The 19,641-nt window shown below is 61.2% G+C and overlaps 6 protein-coding genes across 6 annotated transcripts; 2 read left to right on the top strand and 4 right to left on the bottom strand.

Moving 5' to 3' along the window:
* Positions 1 to 4,308: 4,308 nt before the first annotated feature.
* Positions 4,309 to 6,857, bottom strand: PFL1_03326 (uncharacterized protein; the record flags this gene model as incomplete). The annotated part of the gene is made up of 2 exons (XM_007880843.1): positions 4,309 to 4,567; positions 4,708 to 6,857. 2 exons carry the CDS (start codon positions 6,855 to 6,857, stop codon positions 4,309 to 4,311), a joined length of 2,409 nt encoding a protein of 802 aa, XP_007879034.1.
* Positions 6,858 to 7,703: 846 nt separating this feature from the next.
* Positions 7,704 to 10,817, top strand: PFL1_03325 (uncharacterized protein; the record flags this gene model as incomplete). Its single annotated transcript, XM_007880842.1, has 1 exon — positions 7,704 to 10,817. The coding sequence occupies one exon, from the start codon at positions 7,704 to 7,706 to the stop codon at positions 10,815 to 10,817; it is 3,114 nt and encodes a 1,037-aa protein (XP_007879033.1).
* Positions 10,818 to 11,114: 297 nt separating this feature from the next.
* PFL1_03324 (uncharacterized protein) lies at positions 11,115 to 11,432 on the bottom strand (the record flags this gene model as incomplete). Its single annotated transcript, XM_007880841.1, has 2 exons — positions 11,115 to 11,272; positions 11,396 to 11,432. 2 exons carry the CDS (start codon positions 11,430 to 11,432, stop codon positions 11,115 to 11,117), a joined length of 195 nt encoding a protein of 64 aa, XP_007879032.1.
* A 713-nt stretch (positions 11,433 to 12,145) lies between these two features.
* PFL1_03323 (uncharacterized protein) lies at positions 12,146 to 14,617 on the bottom strand (the record flags this gene model as incomplete). Its single annotated transcript, XM_007880840.1, has 2 exons — positions 12,146 to 14,066; positions 14,193 to 14,617. The coding sequence occupies 2 exons, from the start codon at positions 14,615 to 14,617 to the stop codon at positions 12,146 to 12,148; spliced, it is 2,346 nt and encodes a 781-aa protein (XP_007879031.1).
* A 1,377-nt stretch (positions 14,618 to 15,994) lies between these two features.
* Positions 15,995 to 17,655, bottom strand: PFL1_03322 (uncharacterized protein; the record flags this gene model as incomplete). Its single annotated transcript, XM_007880839.1, has 2 exons — positions 15,995 to 17,401; positions 17,578 to 17,655. 2 exons carry the CDS (start codon positions 17,653 to 17,655, stop codon positions 15,995 to 15,997), a joined length of 1,485 nt encoding a protein of 494 aa, XP_007879030.1.
* Positions 17,656 to 18,378: 723 nt separating this feature from the next.
* PFL1_03321 (uncharacterized protein) lies at positions 18,379 to 19,521 on the top strand (the record flags this gene model as incomplete). Its single annotated transcript, XM_007880838.1, has 3 exons — positions 18,379 to 18,527; positions 18,622 to 19,393; positions 19,489 to 19,521. The coding sequence occupies 3 exons, from the start codon at positions 18,379 to 18,381 to the stop codon at positions 19,519 to 19,521; spliced, it is 954 nt and encodes a 317-aa protein (XP_007879029.1).
* Positions 19,522 to 19,641: the final 120 nt, after the last annotated feature.

The raw sequence follows: 19,641 nt of genomic DNA, 5'->3' as shown, positions 1-19,641 counted from the left end.
GTGAGTTGCCAGCCGCCGCTGCTTCCGCCCCGCCGCTGTCAATCATCGGAGACTCCGGAGAGGCCCTCTCCGGCGTCTCCGATGATTTTGGCCATTGACGGCATTGCCTCTGCTCCGCCTGCACCTGCCGCACCGCTCACCTAGCCGTTGCCTGCTGGTCTGCTGCCGCTCTGGTGAGTTGACTGTTGCCACTCTTGTCCTTCTGCCGCTCCGCTGCACGTTGCTGACTCCTTTGCTCCCCTCTTCCTTTTGCCTGCTCCTCCCTTACCGCCTTATTGCTGCTGACGCTCTACCATTGTTGCCTGCTGCCGCCCTGCCGCCCTGCCGCCCTGCCGCCCTGCTGCTGATCTGCTGCCGCCCTGCTGCCGCCCTGCTGCCGCCCTGCTGCCGCCCTGCCACCCTGCCTTCCTGCCTGCTCGCCCTGCCACTCACCAATGCCATCGCCACGCCGCCGCACATTAGTAGTTAGATTTAGCAATACAATGCCTGTAGATACATGTGGCTGTGGGTTCGGGGACAGACCTACGGTAAGCAGGCCGTAGGGTGCCTACGGCCAAAAAAGCCGTAGGTGGTCCTACGGCATCTGGGTACCGTAGGGGATTAACGATCTCCTACGGCACTGCCATATCGTATGAGACCTACGATTTCCAAAATCGTAGGCCAAAAGCCTGCCCCTAGCTATGATCATCTACCATCTGAAAATCGTATATTGGCTACGCCTATCTACGATCTGAAAAATCGTAGGTTGGCCCTGCTGCTAGCTATGATTGCAGGCAGTAAAGATTCAGGATTTCAGATCGCAGCTGATCATACACTTTGTGCGCTTCTGGAAAATTGCACAAGCTGTCTGCAGCTGGATTTCCAAATTGTTATCATGTGCGTTTTTTTTGACAGGATCCTGCTGCTAGCTATGCATATACGAAATCGGGAAATCGGGGGTCATCTATGCTGAAAAAAGCTGTAGGCAGCCCTACGGCCAAAATCGGCGATCTCCTGCGCCATTTTGTGGCCGTAGGGCTACCTACAGCCCAATTCCGGTGGGGCGCCTAGAGCATTCTTGGCCGTGGCCACCCTACGGCCCTGGGCCAGCCCTACCCTGCGCTATTTCTGGCCGCAGACTTTGTATGGCCAAGAAAGTGGCCCTTTCTGCTTACGTCAGCTCAGAAGGCCCGGCACGCGCACGCTGGCCCCTTTGCTGCCTCTTTGCAAAATTCATCCGCCTGCCCGCCATCTCTACTGCCACCCTACTGTTGGAACACCTTGCCATCTCGCACAAAGAAACGCAAAGGAGAAACCGATTTGATCAGAGAGGACATTCTAGAGCATTGGGCGCGCCTTTCGGGTCCGACTCCTGTGAGTCCCAACCTGAGCCATCAGGTAAGGCAAGGGTAGCGGTAAGGAGCAGCTCCTACCCCTGATCCTACCCTCACTGATGGCCAATCCCCCTTCATTCCTAGCCCTCCATTCCTAACCCTTTAGATAGACACGGTCTAGTCATCCAGAGAGCCGCAGTTCACAGTCAAGTCGAGCAACTCAACCAAAGAGACAAGGCGGTACGGTCTGTAGAAAGGGACAGAATTGGGACTAGGAACACATGGTAGGTCAGCCAGTACCGTCGGTACCAAATCAACTCACATCGAGCTTGATGAGAGTGCGTCACATTTCAGTACAACGGCGCACGCCTCCTCAATCATGCGGGATAGAACTTGGCATGTGTCTTGTAGACACAGGAGGAAGTAACAACGATGATTGTCTGGAGAACAAAGTGGGAGTAGTGTAGCGCTGAACCAGGTAGAAGGATGGAAAGAATAAGATTTGATGATAGACGGTTATCTACTGAGAGTTGCTGTCTCTACTTATAGCTTCGATGTGACTTGGCACATCTCTCCTACTAGCTACAGCAACTCCTCTCGCAGACATCAATGTCCTTCATCAATGTCTTGTCATGCTCTCATCAGGTCTCAACAAGGCGTCACTTGTTCTCGACGGGGCGAGTCAGATTGCGCTCCCTCGGTGATGTTCGAGCTCAGCCGACCCTCATCCTCGGCGCGTCGGCTTTGGCCTCATCGCCGTGGTGCATCCCTCCCTCAGTGTTGTGAGAGTCTAGCTCGGCGATTCCCACCGGGACGGCATTGGAGGGTCCTGGACCCTTCGGCTCTTGGCGGCCCTGATCCGAGTCTCAACAACCTTAGGCAAAGGTCGTTGGCTTGGACCTGAGGGTCTGCAACGGCGGAGGCAACCGTATTTTCTCAACACGCATGACGGTCCCCTGTAGCTACAGGATCATGGTCGCTACTCTAGAGGTCTATAGTGACCCGTAGCGCAGAGTTGTAGCGTATATATAGGACCAGCTTCTGGCCGATGATAGGACCGCTTCTTTATCAAATCATACACACATCATCCCCTTCTATTGGTTCAGCTTATCCTCACACACTCTTCCACATCTCTACAAGCAACTACAGTTGCCTGACTTGCGTCTCCGACAACTAGTCTGTTGGCCTACCCTCGACCTGGCCCTGAAGCCGTTCCAAGTCCAGGAATAACAACTCGACTCCTACAGTTGACTCCATATTGTCCTTCGGTGTTCCAGACAACTAGACTTGTAGTTTGTCGTCGATACCGACTAGCATGTACCCTAACCGGTGTTCCAATACCTACCACCACCACCAGCGCCACCTGCCACCCAACTGCTGCCACCCAAGCCAGCCAGCCATTCAGCCGCCAGCCGCCCGGCTCAGCCAGCAACTGCCAGCCAGCCGCCAGCCACCCGTCAGCCCAGGCCAGCCAGCCGCCAGCCATCCGCCCAGCCAGCAGCCAGCAGCCATGGCTTGCAGCTGGTCAGCCAGCCGCTTGGCCCGACCGTCACCCAAGCCAGCCAGCCAGCTAGCCGCCAGCCGCCAGCAAGACTGCCAGCCAGCCACCTGCCAGCAGCTGCCTTGCCGCTGCATCCGCTTTGCCGCTGCTTCCGCTCTGCTGCTGCTTCCGCCCGCTGCCGCCGTCAATCATCGGAGACTTCAGAGAGGTCTCCTCCGGCATCTCCAATGATTGAGACCACTGACCACCTTGTTTCCACTCCGTCTGCACCTGCACAGCTCACCTTACCGTTGTCTGCTGGTCTGCTGCCACTATGGTGAGTTGACTGTTGCCGCTCTGTCATTCTGCTGCTCTGCTGCGCGCCATTCCTGACTCCTTTGCTCCTGTCTTCCTTTTGCTGCCCCCCTCTCACCGCCTTACTTTCTGCTGACAATGCTCTACCATTGTTGCTGCTGCTGCCCTGCTGCCTGCCTTCCTGCCTGCTTGCCCCGCCTCCCACAAATGCCATTGCTGCGCCCCTCCTTTGCTCACCTTGCCTGCCTGCTGGTACTGCAGTAGTGTAGTAGATTTAAGCAATACAATGCCAGTAGAGTACATACGGCTGTGGGTGCAAAGGTGGGCCTATGGTAAGCGCTGCGAGGGAACTCCTACGGCAAAAAATGCCGTAGGTGATCTACGGCCAAATATTGTAGGGGTGTAACGATATCTTACGGCAGTGCCAATTCGTAGGAGACCTACAATTTCGGAAATTGTAGGCCAAAACCCTGCCCCTAACTATGATATCGTACAAGATCTACGATATCTGAAATCATGGCCCAAAGCTTGCCCCTAGCTATGATTGGCTGGCTGCTGCTGCCATTGTTGCATGCACTTCCACAATTGTAGCTATAGTACTGCAAATGAGTTGTACAAGAGATATGGCTGTGGCTGTGTGCCATGCCTGTGCATTTGAATTGCCAGTCATAGCTAGCAGCAGGATCTGGTCAAAAAGAATCGCACTTGTATAACGATTTGAAAATCCAGCTGCAGCCAGCTTGTGCGATTTCTCAGATCGCAGCAGGCATGCAATCAGCTGCGATCTGAGATCCTGAATTTTTTCTGCCTGCCATCTGAAATCCACTCATAGTGGCCAGGATTTTAGATCGCACTTGTATAACGACTCTCAAATCCTGGATCGCACAGCCTGTGCGATAAGAAAAATCGGGAATTACTTTTGCTGCTAGCTATGAGTGGCCTACGGCCATGGAGGTGTGTAAGGTTTCTACAACCCAAAATTTAAAGTGGCAGACCGGCTGAGTACGACCCTGGGCGTGCAAAGGAGATTTTCGACTGCCAGGGCCGTAGCTATCTCTCCGCCCCTAGCTATGTTTGTTAGCTGCATTTTCAGATCAGTATACACGTGCGATTCTTCTGGACCGGATTCTGCAGCTAGCTATGAATCATATCGCTATGTTTGTAGAGGGGGCCGACAGCAGCCGACTGCAGGTACGGTTTTCACAGCTTCCCGACCACCTCTGCATCTTCAGGTTGGATCTCGAGTCCGAGCGCACGAGCGGTGATGGCATATTTCTCGGCTGCCTCTTGGATGCGTTTCTGAGTCGACTTGCCTGCACCGTGTCCGGCGTCGAGTTCGACGCGGAGCAGAAGGGGGTTGGGGTTGTTTGGCAGCTTGTGCTGCATCTCGGCCATCAGCTTGAATGAGTGCGCGGGGACCACCCGGTCATCGTGGTCAGCACAGGCCAGGATTGTCGTGCTGTTTCGGCGTCGAGAGGAAGCGATGCGAGGGAAGGATCAGCAAAGGCGAGGATCAGCAAAGGTGAGTAGGGTTGTGGGGCCGCTCCGTGAAATGCCGCGAGCGGAGCAGAGCCACATTTGCGCGCCGCAGAGACTCACGGGTAGATCTTGTTCGGATCGACGTTGTGCAAGGGAGAGTACCTGTAGTTGTAGTCGAAGATCTCCGGGTCCTCAGAGGGGTTACCGTAGTCCGCGGTCCAGGCCTTGCCGATGGTCCAGGTGTGGAACTTGAGCATGTCCATGACCCCCACGTCGGCTATGCCTGCGCCGACACCGTGCTCGTCTGCGCACTGGTTGACGCATGCGGCCACGCCCAGTCCGCCGTTGGATCCGCCGCTAAGGATGATCTTGCCCTTCTGCGCGTAACCGCTCTCGTGAAGGTGGCGCGCGGCCGAGAGGACGTCGTCAAAGACATTCTGCTTGTTAAGCAACGATCCGGCCTCGTGCCACTTGTCACCGTACTCGCCGCCGCCGCGCGCGTTGACAAAGGCCATTACGCCGTTGTAGGAAGCAGCCCACGTCATCATCGTCGGCACAAACGACGGCATGATGGGGATGTTGAAGCCGCCGTAGAAGTACAGGATCGCCGGCGCGCTGCCGTTTCGCTCCAGCGACTTTGGGTGCGTGACAAACATGGGCACGCGCGTGCCATCCTTGGACGTGATGAAGATCTGCTCGCTGACAAAGTCCTCGCTGCGGATTCCCGCCACTCTCGTGCTCGAATAGAGCTTCTGCGAGGTGACCTTGTCGCTTCCAGCCGTCTTGCCCGTCCAGTCGAGGCGCACGATCTGTCCCGGGTTGACGAACGACACAAATTGCACGAAAGCGTGGTCGTCGTCCTTGCGACCCGAGATCTGGCTGATGGTGCCGACCAGGTCCGGTAACAGGCGTTCGATGCGCTTGCCCGTGACCAGGTCGTACTGGTACAGCTCGTCCTTGACGTCACGCGAGTACACAACGAGGAGCTTGTTCTGGGCCACCAGCGACACGCTGCTGAGCAGCGCGCCGGCGTCCTCGGCGATGTGGTCACGCAGCTCGACGTCGTCGCCCTCGAGCGACCAGACGGGGCCCGCGCGGGACCGGCCGAAGTCGATGTCGCAGTAGACGAGGCGGTAGTTGGGCGCGTCCTTGTTGGTCAGGAAGTAGAAACGGTCGCCGACGTTGCCGACGTAGTCGAGATCGTACTTGAAGCCGAGCGAGAGGGGCACCCAGCGCATCTGATCGCCGATCTGCTGGTCGTGGAGCGATGCGACAAAGTAGCGCGACTTTGTGTCAGTGTCGCGCGAGTTGCGCACACAGAGGTAGCGGCCATCGTCAGTGATGCTGGTGGACCACATCGACTCGGGGATCTTCGTGTCCGAGGGGATGACGAGGACGTCGTCAGCCTGCGAAGTTCCAATGCGATGATACCAGAGCTGGGCGTCCTTGTTGGCGTCGGTCTCGGTGCCTTTGTCCTGGACGCCGACGAGCGAAGGGAACCGCTGGTAGAAGAGGCCCGCGTCGTCGTGGGTCCAACTGGCGCCGCTGAACTTGATGTCGTCGAGGACGTCGTCGAGGCGATCCTTGCCGCCGGTCGCGTCAATGTACGGGGCCAGCTGGTCGCCCGAGATGCGAATGGTGCCGTTCTCGCTGTAGTGCTCTGCGGGCAGGCGGAAGGGCTTGTCGGTTTGGCGAAAGTAGATCTTGAACCAGTCCGAGCCGCTCTTTGAGACACCGTAGGCAAAGTAGCGGCCAGTCTTTGAGAACGAGGTGAGGGACAGGGCGACGGTGCCCTTTGCGTCGAGGAGATTGACGTCGAAGAAGATCTCGCCGGTGGGGTTGGAGCCAGCCTGGTCGTCGTTGCCTGCGCGGTGCTGTACCTGGTCCTTGGATGCGCGGTAGATGATGCTCTGGGGGCTGAGACCGGAGTTGTACGAGTAGTAGTAATTGTCGTCGCCCTTGAGCGAGGGGTTCGAGGCGCGCGCAAAATCGAGGTTGCGTTCGAGGCGCTTCTTGAGGATGTCGAGATCCGGCTGGCAGCTTTCGAGGTAGGACTGTGTAAGGCGGGCCTGGGCGTGGACCCACTGCTTGGTCTCTTGTGACTGCGAGGGGGGCGTCTCTAGCCAGAGGTAGGGTTCCGGGACGGTGACCTTGCCCTTTGCGGCCGAGTTGTAGGTGGTGGAAGCGGTCTCGTCTCGGCGAGCTGCGGGGAAAGGACTCGGATGGGCGGTCCAGCCAGGGGCGGCGAGGTCGTTGGTGTCGGAAGGCATGGTGGGCAGCGGGCGTGGGCACGAGAGGCTAAAGTAGCGCGGTACCTGGACGGTGTAGGTCTGATGGTGCGGCAGCGAAGGATGGGCGCAACGCGCTGCGACGAGCGACGAGAGGGTCGAGGCAGCGACAATAAGGCGCCTGCGGCAGAGGGATGAGAGGCCGGGCAGAGAGGAGGCGGTGGTGGTCGAGAAGAGAGAGGCTTGGGGTGTGCGAGGAGCGGTCGAGCGGAGGCGTGCCGAAAGAAAGATGGCAAGCGCGGCAGAGACCATGGACGAGACTCTAGTCGAGAGGGGGGGAGGGGGGAGAGTTGGGGGCGGGACGAGCTGCAAAGAGGAGCGAGGCCGTGTATTTGGGGGCTGGCGAGGTGCAAGCAGCAGCAGGCTGGGACAGGGACAGGCCGAAGAGGTGCAAGCGGTTAGGCAGCCAGAAGTGTCGAGTGCTGCTGCGTGGCAGCGTAGCCAACAGCGGTCAGGCCAGGCCAAACCAGGCAGGCTGGCCAGCCGCCGGCCGGCCCTCTGCCAGCCGAAACGACGCGCGCGGACCACCTTGCTTTGGTTGCTGGCAGGCCAGGTCTCGGGCAGGCCACCAAGGTGGGGGGCCACAGCCACCTGCCTTGCAAGCTTCTCTTACCTACTACCAACTACTCGTTCCGCCATCACCACGCGGCGATCCAGCCAGGCCAACGAGCACAACGCCTACCTCATCCTCAGATGGCCTGACATCCCCGTAGCCCTGGTCCCGTCTGGGCCCACCTTTTTGGCCCCCTCACCCTTCCCGCTGATTCTGGCCTCAGGACCCGACAACGGCACGCCGCTCAGCCATAAGCCGCCAGCCAGCCAGCCGTCATGCCGCTCTCGACCATCATGTCCGTCATGACGCCCTCGAGCTCCGCAGCTACGCTCGCTCACTCCGCCAACGTCGCGCCGGCCAATGCCACCATCAGCGATGGCACAGGCGCACCCGGACCGAGCACGGCGCCTTCCAGTCAGGCCGCCGCCCAGTCCGCGTTACCGGCGGGCGCTCATAGCGGTACAACTATCGGCGTCAGCGGCAGTGGATACGGCACCAACTCCAACCCCGTATCGGCCCTAATCGCAGGCAGGGCCACCCTCGTCGCGCCTCCCAGCCTTTCCACCGTCAACCACTCCGACGCCGCCCACGCTGGCAGTCGCTCCCGCGACCGCCTACAGCGTCTCACCGGCCGTACCTCGCAGCTATCTGTGCGTCCAGACCTCCAGCAGAACGTGTCTCCACCGACGGCAGCCCTTCCCGTCTATACCCGCGAAAACATCTCGACCTCACAGGGTTGGAGCATCACCGCCACCGCCACCGCCACCACCTTCGGCCCGCAGCAAAGCAGCAGCAATAAACCGCCACCACCAATACCCGCGGGCTCGGAAGCGGCAGAGGAGTTCGCTGTGCACCCCTCGTTCGCCAAGGATGCCGATCAGCGCGGAGACGTCCTGGTCCGCGTCGAAGGCGTCGAGTTCTACGTCCACAAACACATCCTCATGTTCTCGTCGCCCTTCTTCGCATCGCTGCTCGAGGGCGAATGGAAAGAGTCGCAGCTCGCCTCCGCCCTCGCCGACCGCGGCAGCCTGCGCTCCTCGTCTTCATCTTCGTCTCCACCTTCGTCCTCACCATTGCCATTGTCGTTGCATCCAGCTGTTCGCGAGAATGCACTCGTCCCCGTCGCTTCCGCATTGAACGAGGAGATCGAGCTGCTGGCCGACGGCCACGACGGGGCAAGACGTGAGCAACGACATCGTAACAACGGAGGAGGAGGCAACAGCGGTACAGCCAATGTGGCAGAGGCACGAATCGACGCCAAACAGCCCGTTCGGACCGAGGCGTCTACACAAGGCGTTGTGCGCCAGATCGGCACGCCACTCGGATGGTCAAGCACTCAAGGCGACGCAGCGGAACCCGAGCCTCGATCCGACGAAAATGATACTGGCCACGGCTCCATTGTGTTTCCCGAATATTCCTTCCTCAACGACGGCCATCGGCAGACTCCACGCATCGCGAGGAGTGAGGACGGCGACCAAGACCACGACCACGACCAAGAGCAGGGACGTGACTCTGACCATGACCATGATGACCGAGATAGTGGTGGTGTCATGGATGCGCACGCCCGGCACAGCACGGTCCGCGCATCATTCTACACTGCCGAGTATCACTTCGAGGACGCCAGCGACTCGAGCAGTGACGAGCCTCGCGACGACGCTCGAGCGGCAATCGCCGGAACGGCGGAACACGGCGCACACGACGACATCGAGGCGACGAGGGAGGAACGCATTGCGCATGCAGAGAGGGCGCTCGAGGGCAAGTTGGAAAGTCGCCGAGTCTCTCGGCGCATGTCTGCTCAATCGCTGGCATCAGAGCTCGAACAGACGTCGAAGTCGAGCAGACCTACTGCTCGGTCTGAGCCTACCGCTGGCGCTGACGGCGCTCCTACTATGGCGTTGACCGCGGGGAGCGTGCGGCGAGGCTCTCTCGAGCATCTAACGGGCGGCGGCACGCCAGAGCCCCGCGACAATGCGTCCGAGACTGCCTATGCTGTCCGCCTCTCGCGACGTCGTAGCGCCAGCCTTGACAGCTCGCGCAAGTCAGCGATGCATCCAAGCAAGCATCGTCCCAAAGCGCGCAGCATCGCGCTACAGCGCAAGATCTCGAGGCACTTGGGCTGCGGCGCTGGAGGCAGTGGTAGTGCTGACGACCTTGGATCGACGGCGATACCGACGCGCAAGTCATCCAAGAGCTTCGACCTGTCGGCCATGCCAAAGGCTCTGACACCGGCGTCGTCGTCGTCGCCGTCTGCCGCTCCCGCTGCTGCCAGCCCCAAGGGTGCTCAATCTGGATCAGAGCCTGTCAGCCCATTGGCTCGGTTTGAATCGCTGGCCACGCCGCCAAGCTCACCGCTGCCGCGTGCCTCGATGAGCAGAGACTGTGGCAATGCTCTTAGAAGCGAAAGCGGCATTGATTCGACCATGCAGCAACAGCAGCAGCAGCGGCGGCGATCGAGTAACCCGATTGGCGTCCTGCCAGCCCCGGCGCCATCATCATCCCCGCCGAAATCACCGCTTCGTCGCATGGCCAAGGGCCGTCGGCGCGACGTCGAAGGACACCAATCGACTCGGGCTTCTGATGCATCGAAGCTGGCACCCCCAAGGCGGAGCATCAACGCTGGTGGCGGCGTCGCGCGACTGGTCGCCGTCGTCGACTTGGAAGAGGAGACAGCTGCGACGTTCCAAAGCTTCCTCTTCCACGTCTACCCACACCTCGACCTGCACGTCACGTGGTTCAACTGCGGTCCGTTGCTGCGCTTCGCCGACAAGTTCCAGGTGCCTTACATGCGGCGGTGCTGTGTCGCCTTTCTAAAGACGGCGCTGCCTGGTCGACCGATCGAGGCGATGCGGATCGCCGAAGAGCACGGCCTGCCGGAACAGTACAAAGAGGCAAGCCGACACGTGCTCGACAACTACTCGGAGTGGTACCCAGAAGAACTCGAGAGCCTGAGCAGCGAGACGCTGCTCAAGTTGGAGCGCAAGCGCACCTGGTTCCTCGAGCGGATGCTCAAGCTGGGCCTGTGCAGTCCGGCGCGCGACTACGAGTGCCACGCCAACTGTCCCGATCCGCACAGCTGCGCGCGGCTGCTCCAGGAAAAGTGGCAGACCGCCTATGCCAACACCTTCCGCTTCAGCCCGCCGCAGCCGAGCGCCATCTTCCGCCACCTGCGCGAGCTCGACGGGGCGCCATTCCTCGCCATGAGCGCGTGTCAGAGCACCGCTCGGGCGTGGGTGCGGCTCCTCTTCGACCGCATGTTCAGCCTCGATACGCTCCACGCCCCGCGACAGTTCTTGTTCGTCAGGCTCGATACTGTCCCGCCGCCGCAGTCCTTCAGGGCCGGGGCAAGCAGCGGTACGGGTGGCGGCGGCGGCGTCGTCAAGGATTTCTGAGTCCGCTGATCGATGGTGACAGGTGTTCGGAATCGAGATCGTCCTCTGTAGCAAGGGGCGTGACGACGCTGTCCATACAAGGGCTCATTGCCAGTCGCACATCGAACGTAGGCTGTGTGCCAATCGATGCACCCCACCACCGACTTCGCCCCGGTGGCCCGAGATTGGACGCTGCGACATGTGCAGCAGATCGACGAGAGCTCCTGGATTCCGACGCAGGAGGTGCGCGTCGCTCCAAGAAGCAGTCGGCGCTGCTTGAACGCCCGTTGCACGTCGCTCGTCGTCGGACGGGGATTCCTAAGTGGAAGAGGCCGGCGACTCGACGGATGCTAGTTCCTTCTGCTGTGCCTGGTTCTGCTGCAGCTGCTTCATCTTGCGGTTAATGTCCGAGAAGCAGTAGGCGCAGAGGTGGTGTTGGAGCTTTGGTCGTGCACAGCTCGGGCAGTGCACCATGTCTGTGCAGGGGCGAGGACGCGAGAGCAGGACAAGGCGCGTGCGGAGGACGCTGGTGTCCTGGCAGTCAGCGAAGGATCCCCCCTTGGACGATGGCGGCGCTGTGCGCAGGGACGGATACGCACCAACTCGATCTTTGAGGCCCTTGTTGGCGCTCCTCATGCTCTTTCTCGAGTGCGAGACCTTCTTCTTGGGAACAGCGCGGAGCAGTCCATTCCACCATCCCCCTGCCAGGCTCTCCCCGCTGTGCTCCTCGGGGCCGTGGTTTGTTTCGAATGAGGAGGTCGAAGGACCGGCGATAGCGAGCTGCGGTACACAAGTAGGCGCTGGTGGTGGCGTCATGAAGGAGGAGGGAAGCTTGAGGTTGAGAATGTATGTGAAGCGACCAAGAGAGATGTGGAGTCGTGTGGTGCCGTTCCCGCTGCTCGTGCTGAGATGCCTTGCTGAGCAGCCGACGCTGCCCGCGCAGGACTGTGAGGAAAGCGCAGCTCGGCGGATCTGTGCGGCTGCTGTGCGGATCATGGCGTTATGGTTTGAGATAGAGAAGATGAGGATGGCGTGAGATGGTCGGTGGTGGTGGTGTGAGGGAGCTAGTCAAAGGTCGGCCGGCTGCGACACTTTTTCCCCCCCGGCACGCTGACGGCTGGGGGCGCTGCGAAGAACCCGTGGTTTTTATCGCACGAGAAAAGCTAATGCGATGTGCTTCGAGGCTGGAAATGCATTGCTTCACCCCTCTTTCCAGCCTCACACGGCGAAGGACGACGACACAGACCGGCGCTGAAGATATTTCAAGCTCTTTTCATTGGAGCCTGGGACAGAAGCATAGGATGGCCCTTTTAGGGGGCTAGACAGCGCGTACGGAAGGGACCTCGGCTTTAGTTGTAGTCGTTGTACATGAGCGTGCGACCGACGCCGGAAAGCCGGCTGTTGCGGCGGTTGTGGCCCTTCCTCTCCGCATCGTCCTTGTTCTGCGTCGATCCGGCATCTCCAAAGAAGCTGTAACCGCTCTCGCCCACGTTGTGCCTGGAGTAGTTTTCCCAGTCATCCGAGTAGCCGTTGCTACCAGTCTTGGGTTTGGAGCCGATCGGCAGGCCGGTGCGTACTGAGCACTCGACGCCCGCGTGGTCGATGTAGGTGTCCTTGGCGCGCACGTTGGCCGCCTTGTAATGCTCAACGATCATGTGCTGCGTCCGAACCAGGTAGCCCTCGAGCGCCTCGAGGTAGCGCTTGGTCTGCAGGTGCTTGGACGAGGCACACACTGTGATGCCGTCATCCTTGATGATGTAACCAATGCCGAAGCCGTCCGGAGCCACGGGTCCGAAGCCAAAGATGCGCAGGGCTGGATTGCCGCAGTTTGACGTCGAGAGCACAGTGTGGCTCAACGTCGCGTAACCAGGATCGCGGAACAATTCCGGCACGGGCTCGTCGGCGCCGTTTTCGGCCTGCTGTTTCTTGAACACGGCCAGCAGGGCGTAGAGGTGCCGGTCGTGGCCGTTGCCCGTGGCGCACGCACGCGACAGCTTTGAATGGCCGTCGCACGCCCTTTTCAGCGCGGCCAGCTTGTCCTCGATCTTGGTGTCCGACGAGACGTACGACTCGACAAAGTCGAGCGAGTGCGGCTGCACCGTCCGGATCGCCTCGGTACGCCCGTGCAGGAAGGCCTTGGTCATCGCTGGCTCATAGGTCGTCTCGCATCGTCCGTAGAGCGAATAGTAGGCCGCCTGGAACGCCATCTGGACGAAGGCATCGGGCGAAAACTTGTGCCGCGTGATGAAGTTCTTGCCATACTTGTCAAACTCGAGCACCTGGCACTCGTTCTGGCAGATGAGGTCCGACAGGCGCATCTCGCCATGTCGGATACCCGCGGCCAACTTCGGCGTCAGCGTCCACTCGAGCTTTCGCGGAGAGGTGGCCTGCTCGACCTCCTCGAGCTTATCGGCCTCGCTCTCGTCCGGGCTGGCGCCGCTCGCCGAGGGCGCTGGCGGGGCCCGCTTGCCGGCGCCCTTGGCCCATGGGCTGGTCTTGGCCTTGAAGAGGCTCTTTGTGGCGCTGTTGATGGATTTGGCAAAGCGCATGATGAGCTCCGTGTAGATGTCGGCGACGTAGCGCAAAACCGTGTGGCCGTCGACGCCCGTGTGCTCAAAGTTGATGCCGGCAGCACCGTTGGCGCACACGATGATCTGCAGCTTGTCGTACCAGCGGTTGGTGCAGGTGCCAACCTGCTTGCCGCCATCGAGACGATAGGTGCCGCAGAGCATATTGTTGCTCAGCTCGGCGGCGTCGGTGGGTTCGCTGTCATCCATGCAGACGACAAAGAGTGCACTGTCGACGACCTCAAGGCATTTGCGGTTGTTTGGATTCTCCTGGAGGTGGTCGCGATACATGCTCCAGATCGGCCGCTTCTCGGTGGTGAGGATGCCCATAGCGCCGTCCGCCACCTGGCCGGGTGCGATCTGTTCGGCGTCTCGCACAATGGCCTGGAGGTTGCCGAGCATGGCACGCTCGGTGAGCAGGGGTCGGTGCTCCTCGTCGAGCGCCTCGAACCAGTAGATCTGTCCGCGGCGCATGACAACGACGTGACGGCTGTCTGGAGACGTCTCCATGCGGCAGCCGTTGGTGGTAGGGATGCGCGAGGTCGCAAAGAGCTTGGTATACTGGTACATGTCGAGGGGGGTGCCTCGGACGTTGTCCGGCTCGAGGACGCCGGTACGGAGATCGTGAACGAAGGCAAGGCTGGCCAGGATCAGATTGGCGGTTCGCATCAACTGGTTGCCGCGGGTTGGAGTTGGGTCATCTCTGCGGGCCGGGGAAAAGGGCGCACAACCCGAGCGCGGGAGGGGGTCAGACGATTGTCAGCGACGGCGATCAGAGTGCTGAAGACAGACGGCTCTGCAGCGTATCGAGGGCGTGCTGCTTGCTTACTCCAGGATGAAGAACGGATTGAGGTTGAGGACGACGCTGTCGCTGGCCATGAGGTAGCTTTCGTCCCAGAACTCTTCGATGTAGCTGGCGCGCCCGCTGGCATAGTCCTCGAGAGCCCGCTGCATCTTTGGACCGTCGGTCTTGAGGAAGGCTTCGACGACCTTTGTGGTCTTTGCGTGCTCCTCGGGGGACTGGAGCGCCTTGAGGCTGCTGAGGTATCGCTGGCAGGAGTCCTCGAGCTTGGGGATGGGTAGTTTGGGCAGCTTGGACTGGCCCTCGAACGTCTTGCCCGCTCCGAGGCCCTCGGATTTGCCGGCATCCTTGCCCTTGGTCTGTTGTTCGATTGCCTGGGCGTTGTCCGGCTGGCCGCTGCTGGTCTTTTTTGAGTGTGCCGCAGCATCAGCCTGGTCTAGTCTGGGCGCCATGACGGATGATGTGTGTCGCAAGGGCAGTGGTTTTGCAAGCAGTGCGCGAGGTGGACTAGGATGGCAGCAGGACGGCGATAAGCAGGTCGGCCGAGCCCGTGTGAAAGTACTCTGGAGGTGGTGGTGGTGGTGATGTGGGTTCGAGGCGGTATGGATCGAGGCAGGAGGCGAGCTAGGCGAAAGAGAGAGAGAGAGAGTCGGCACGGCGGAAAGCGGCGAGGATGGAAGCGTCCGCGCAGTGCGGGACTAGTAGGTTCGGTCTCGATCCACGCCTGACCGCCGAGAGGCGAGGGCGGTCGCGCCGATGCCTGGGAGGAGCACCCGGTGCGCTTGGCGGCGGGCGGCGGAGGCGGCTATAAGCCAAGCCTGAAGGGTGGCCCGCCCACCGCGATGATGACCGCGCGTGTTGGCCTGGCTGGCCTGCCATTTCAGCTTTCCGCTTGGCGGTGGGTGGGGTGAAGATGACGGCGACCTCTGATCTCTGCTACCTTCGGGGATCGCTGGTGCTGCTGGTGCTGGTGCGGCAGGTTGCTGTCGGCAACCTGCCGCTCTCTAAACAGAAGAGAGAGAAGTGTAGTCGGATGCCTCCACACGCTGATCTCCTGCCGGTACCCCGCCCCTGGGGGTGTGGCCACAGCGAGGGGCCACCGCCGCTGTCAGCCTGCCAAGGGGGCCCCTCTCTTGGCACCTTCCCCGGTGCGCTACCGATGGCACATCCTGGGCCATCGTGCATGGTCCAGCCACTCGACCCGACATGGTTGTTGGGCTGCCTTCTTGCCCGCCGTGACGCGCCCTGGCTCTGGCCTGGCGCGCTCTCATGTCCTCCTCGCTTCTCGACATCCGTCAGTTGGCCCGCTTCTCTCCGCGTCTACGCGGCTTTTCCGTCTGCGCGGAAGCGTCACACGCCCCCGCCTACATATGGATACAGGCCGAGGGTACACACACCACCCACCAGGCGGCGCCCGGGATGCCTACTGTATGCATCGTCGACCCGTTCACCGGCCCCGCCCTCGATGGCGGCCCACGGCGGGAATACTACTCACCCAGCATGTCCCGCTCTACCCAGTCGATCCCTCTTGTCCTGCCGTAGAGACAGTCCGAGCCTCAGCCTCGCTACCGCACCGACCTGCGCACAAGTCACGGTACCGTAGGAGGACAAGTGCAGGCAGCGGGTAGGTAAAGTCACATCTAGGGTCTTTCTACAGCACCCTCCTGTCCCGTCGCCCGTGGTCGGTGACCTGACGCACAACGTCGCCGGCTCGGCCATGGTCACCCTTGAGGGCATCCCAGCCTCTTGGTCTCGTGTCATGTCGTCCACGCATCACAGTCGCACCAGGAGGGGTATCGGTCGTCTGGGGATTGCCTTTCTGCCGCTCACTACCCCGTCCTGATCAACAGGCCCTTCTGATGCGTCCAATCCCGGATGGCCTGCGCGCCAAACTCGTACCCGTTTCCGGACTGCTTCATGCCGCCAAAGGGAAGGTCGAGGAGGATCGTCGGGCTCGTCTGGTTGACGGCGACGGTGCCGGCCTCGAGCCTCCGCGCGAACCGCATCGCCCTCGACAGATCCCTCGTGAACACGGAGGCGTACAACCCGTACTCGGAGTCGTTGGCCATATCCAGCACCTCGTCGTCGTCCTCAAACGTCGTAATCGAGACCACGGGCCCGAATATCTCGTCCTTGGCCGCCGCGCTGTCCCGTGGCAGGTCGAGGATGACCGTCGGCCGCACGAAAAAGCCTTTGCCTCGAGTGTGGTCGAGCGATGAGGGGCCAGCATCGACGATCGTCGCTCCGCTCCTTCGCGCCTCTTGGATGTACCCTTGGATGGTTTCGTACGCCCGCCGATCGACGACAGGTCCCATGGGCGGCGTCGGCTCGGAGAAGGGATCGGCCGGAATACGGGCGGTATACCTCTCGGTGAAGGCCGCGATGAACCGCTGGGACACGCCTCTCTGGACGTAAATCCGCGAGTTGGCCATACAGACCTGGGCACAGTTGTAGACCATGCTGAACTCGGTAGCGCGCACAGCCTCACCTACGTCGGCATCGTCGAAGACGATGCTTGGGTTCTTGCCCCCGAGCTCGAGCGTCACCGCCTTGAGGTTGCTCTGCGCCGCGGCCGCCGAGACGAGCTTTCCGGTGCGGATGCACCCCGTAAACGAGAGACGACGGATCAGCGGATGCCGGCAGATCATCTGCCCGACGTCGGCCCCGCCATTGACCACGTTGAAGACGCCATCGGGGAAGCCGGCCTCTTTGAAGAGCGACGCAACAGCAATGAGGCTGAGCGGCGAGCGCTCCGAGGGCTTGAGGATCATGGTATTGCCGGCCAGCAGCGCTGGTGCAATCTTGACAAACGAGAGCAACAGCGGCGTGTTCCAAGGCACTATCGCCGCCGTCACGCCAAAGGGTACGTTGATCGTGATGCCGAGCTGGCCAGGGGTGGTGATAGTGCTCTCGCCATGGCAGACGAAAGCCTGAGAACTGATCATGTCAAGGTAGCCCGCCGTTCGGATCGCATCCGGCGCAGTGTTTGGCTTGCCCTGGCTCAGCGATTCGAGTGCGACCAATGCGGCCGCATCGCGACGGATCAACCCGGCCAGCTTGCGGAAGAGGGCGGCCCACGCCAGAGAACCCAGCGACTCCCAGTGTGGTTGCGCCGCCAGCGCGGCCTGTACGGCCACGTCGACGTCTTGCTGCGAAGATGGCCGCAGCCTCAGCAACGGCTCCTCGGTGGTCGGGTTGTACAGCTGGATAGTATCGTCCGACGAGGCCTCAACGTACTGTTGAGGTTGAGCGGAGCAGGTCAGTCACCGGGGTAGCAGAAGGGGAGGAAGCAGTCGAGCGAAGGCATCAGCTGCGCTCGACGTCAAACGACCCCGACGGACACCAGCTCCATTCATTGCAGTTGCTCGCAACTAGGAGCCGCCCCAGCCTTGTCATGGGAAGCAATACCCACTCGTCCATTGATCCACTGCCTCGTCTCGATGGAGTCGATTGGCGGAGGAGCCTTTGCGCCCACCGCGACGGGAAACATGCCCGGCCTCGAGCGTTTTGAGGAAGTAGCGTGTCAGGGCCAGAGGCTTGCGGGAGGCGGCCGCGCCAGAGCAAAGGCAAGCGAACACGAGCGAGGGTTGCGATGGCGGGTAGGTTTCGGCAGCGGCGGGCAGATACACGTCCGCAAGAAGAATCGTGAAGGTGTGGTAAGTAGCGGAGGGTGGTGGTAGGTGCCGGCAAGCCCAGCCCATGCGCGTGGACCTGTCCGTAGTTTGGGCCGGGGACCCTGCCTCGGCCTTCTCCCCGGCCGTAACTCCGGCGGCTTCGGCGAGCCCCGTTTGTCGCCCCTCACCCAGCTCTGCCTGGTGACCGGCGGTATCCCAGACCCTGGGCTGCCGTATGAGAAACGCTTGTTACCGGTACAGGCAGCTCCGGGGCCACGTTCGGACCGTTCGCAACTCGATGACTGGAGTGTAAGTCACGCAGACCGGGGCAAGGTCTGGCCTCAAAGAGTCGACCACGGATGATGGTGGTGCTGGCTGTTGTCGGCGAGGGGGAGGAAGTCAAAGCGCCGACGCAGCCCTGCAGACTGGCCGACTTCGTAGCCAGCCCCCCACTGCGAGCGCAATCATCACCGAGGTGCTTGCCGACCGTGCCATCGGTTCTTGCCGCCCTCCCACCACCATCACCACCACCATCGCCATCCACCAATCCTACCAACACACGCCCTGTGCCCCTCTTCTCACTTCATCCTGCGCCGACCATGCCCATTTCATTCGTGCACGACAATGCGGCCGTACGACTAGACCTACCCGCCTCCAAGGCCAGCGTGGAAATCTACCTCTACGGAGCCACGGTCACTAGCTGGAGGTCCAACGGCGGTCAGGAGCGTCTTTTTCTCAGCGAGAAGGCGTGAGTCGAGAGAATCATGGTTTCAGCCACCTCAGCACAGGCGCTCGCTGACTTCAGACTGCCGGTCCCGGTTCGACCGCCTCGCCCGTGGCAGCGCCCTCGATGGCTCGGCGGCGATTCGCGGCGGCATCCCGCTCGTCTTTCCCGTATTCGGGGCACCCTCGGACCACAAGGATGCTCCCAAAGCAGTCGAGCACCTGGCCAAGCACGGATTCGCACGCACCCATCGCTGGAGCCTCTCGTCGGACGACTCGACCAGCGAGTCTTCTTCCGAGGACCGGGTTTCGGTCACTCTGACGCTGCGGTCTTCTGAGCTGCCCGAGGTGGCCTCGTCGTGGCCGTTTGAAACGGCGCTCGAGTACAAGGTGACGCTGACTCCCAACGCGCTTCGTTGCCAGCTGTCGGTCGAGCACCTTTCGACGAGCACGGGCGGTGAGATGCCGTTCCAGGCACTGCTGCACAACTACCTGCTGGTTCCCGACAGCACCAAGGCGAGCGTGCACGGCTTGCAAGGGCAGACGTGCATGGACAAGCTCAGGGACTTTGCCAGGTCCGAGGTCCAAGATGCCGAGGTGAGGCCGGCGGGCGAGGCCATGGACCGAGCGCACCGGTTCGCCGACGAGGGGCGCGAGCCAGGCGATGTCTCGCTGCACTACAACGCAAGCCTGGTCGATGATCCGCTCGGCCGCATGGGCAAGGGGGTCGAGGTCAAGAGGAGCGCCAACCTCCTTGACACGGTGGTCTGGAACCCGGCCTCTGAAGGCGAGAAGGGGATCAAGGACCTTGCGAGCGGCGATTGGAAGTCGTTCGTGTGCGTGGAGCCGGGTGCTGTGCAGGGCTTCCTCCGACTGGCCAAAGGTCAAAAGGTGAGTGCCAGCGTGATCGTGGCCACGCCCAGCAGTAGACAAACTCGCCATGCTGACCAGATTTGCGCCCAACGGGTCGATTTGGCAAACGGCAGTGGCAAGCAGAGCAGACCCTCGAGGCCTGGTAAGATTGGCGGACAGCAAGAAGGGGGCGTAGTAGTGGTAACATCGACGGGCCTGTTGGTCATCTCGGGCTCGGGACAGCATAAAGGGCACATTCACAGCCAGTTTGATGCCCCCAGATCTAT

Source organism: Pseudozyma flocculosa (genome assembly GCF_000417875.1).
Source record: "Pseudozyma flocculosa PF-1 unplaced genomic scaffold scaffold00010, whole genome shotgun sequence".
Lineage (NCBI taxonomy): Eukaryota > Fungi > Basidiomycota > Ustilaginomycetes > Ustilaginales > Ustilaginaceae > Pseudozyma > Pseudozyma flocculosa.
This window is presented reverse-complemented; position numbering and strand designations above follow the sequence as displayed.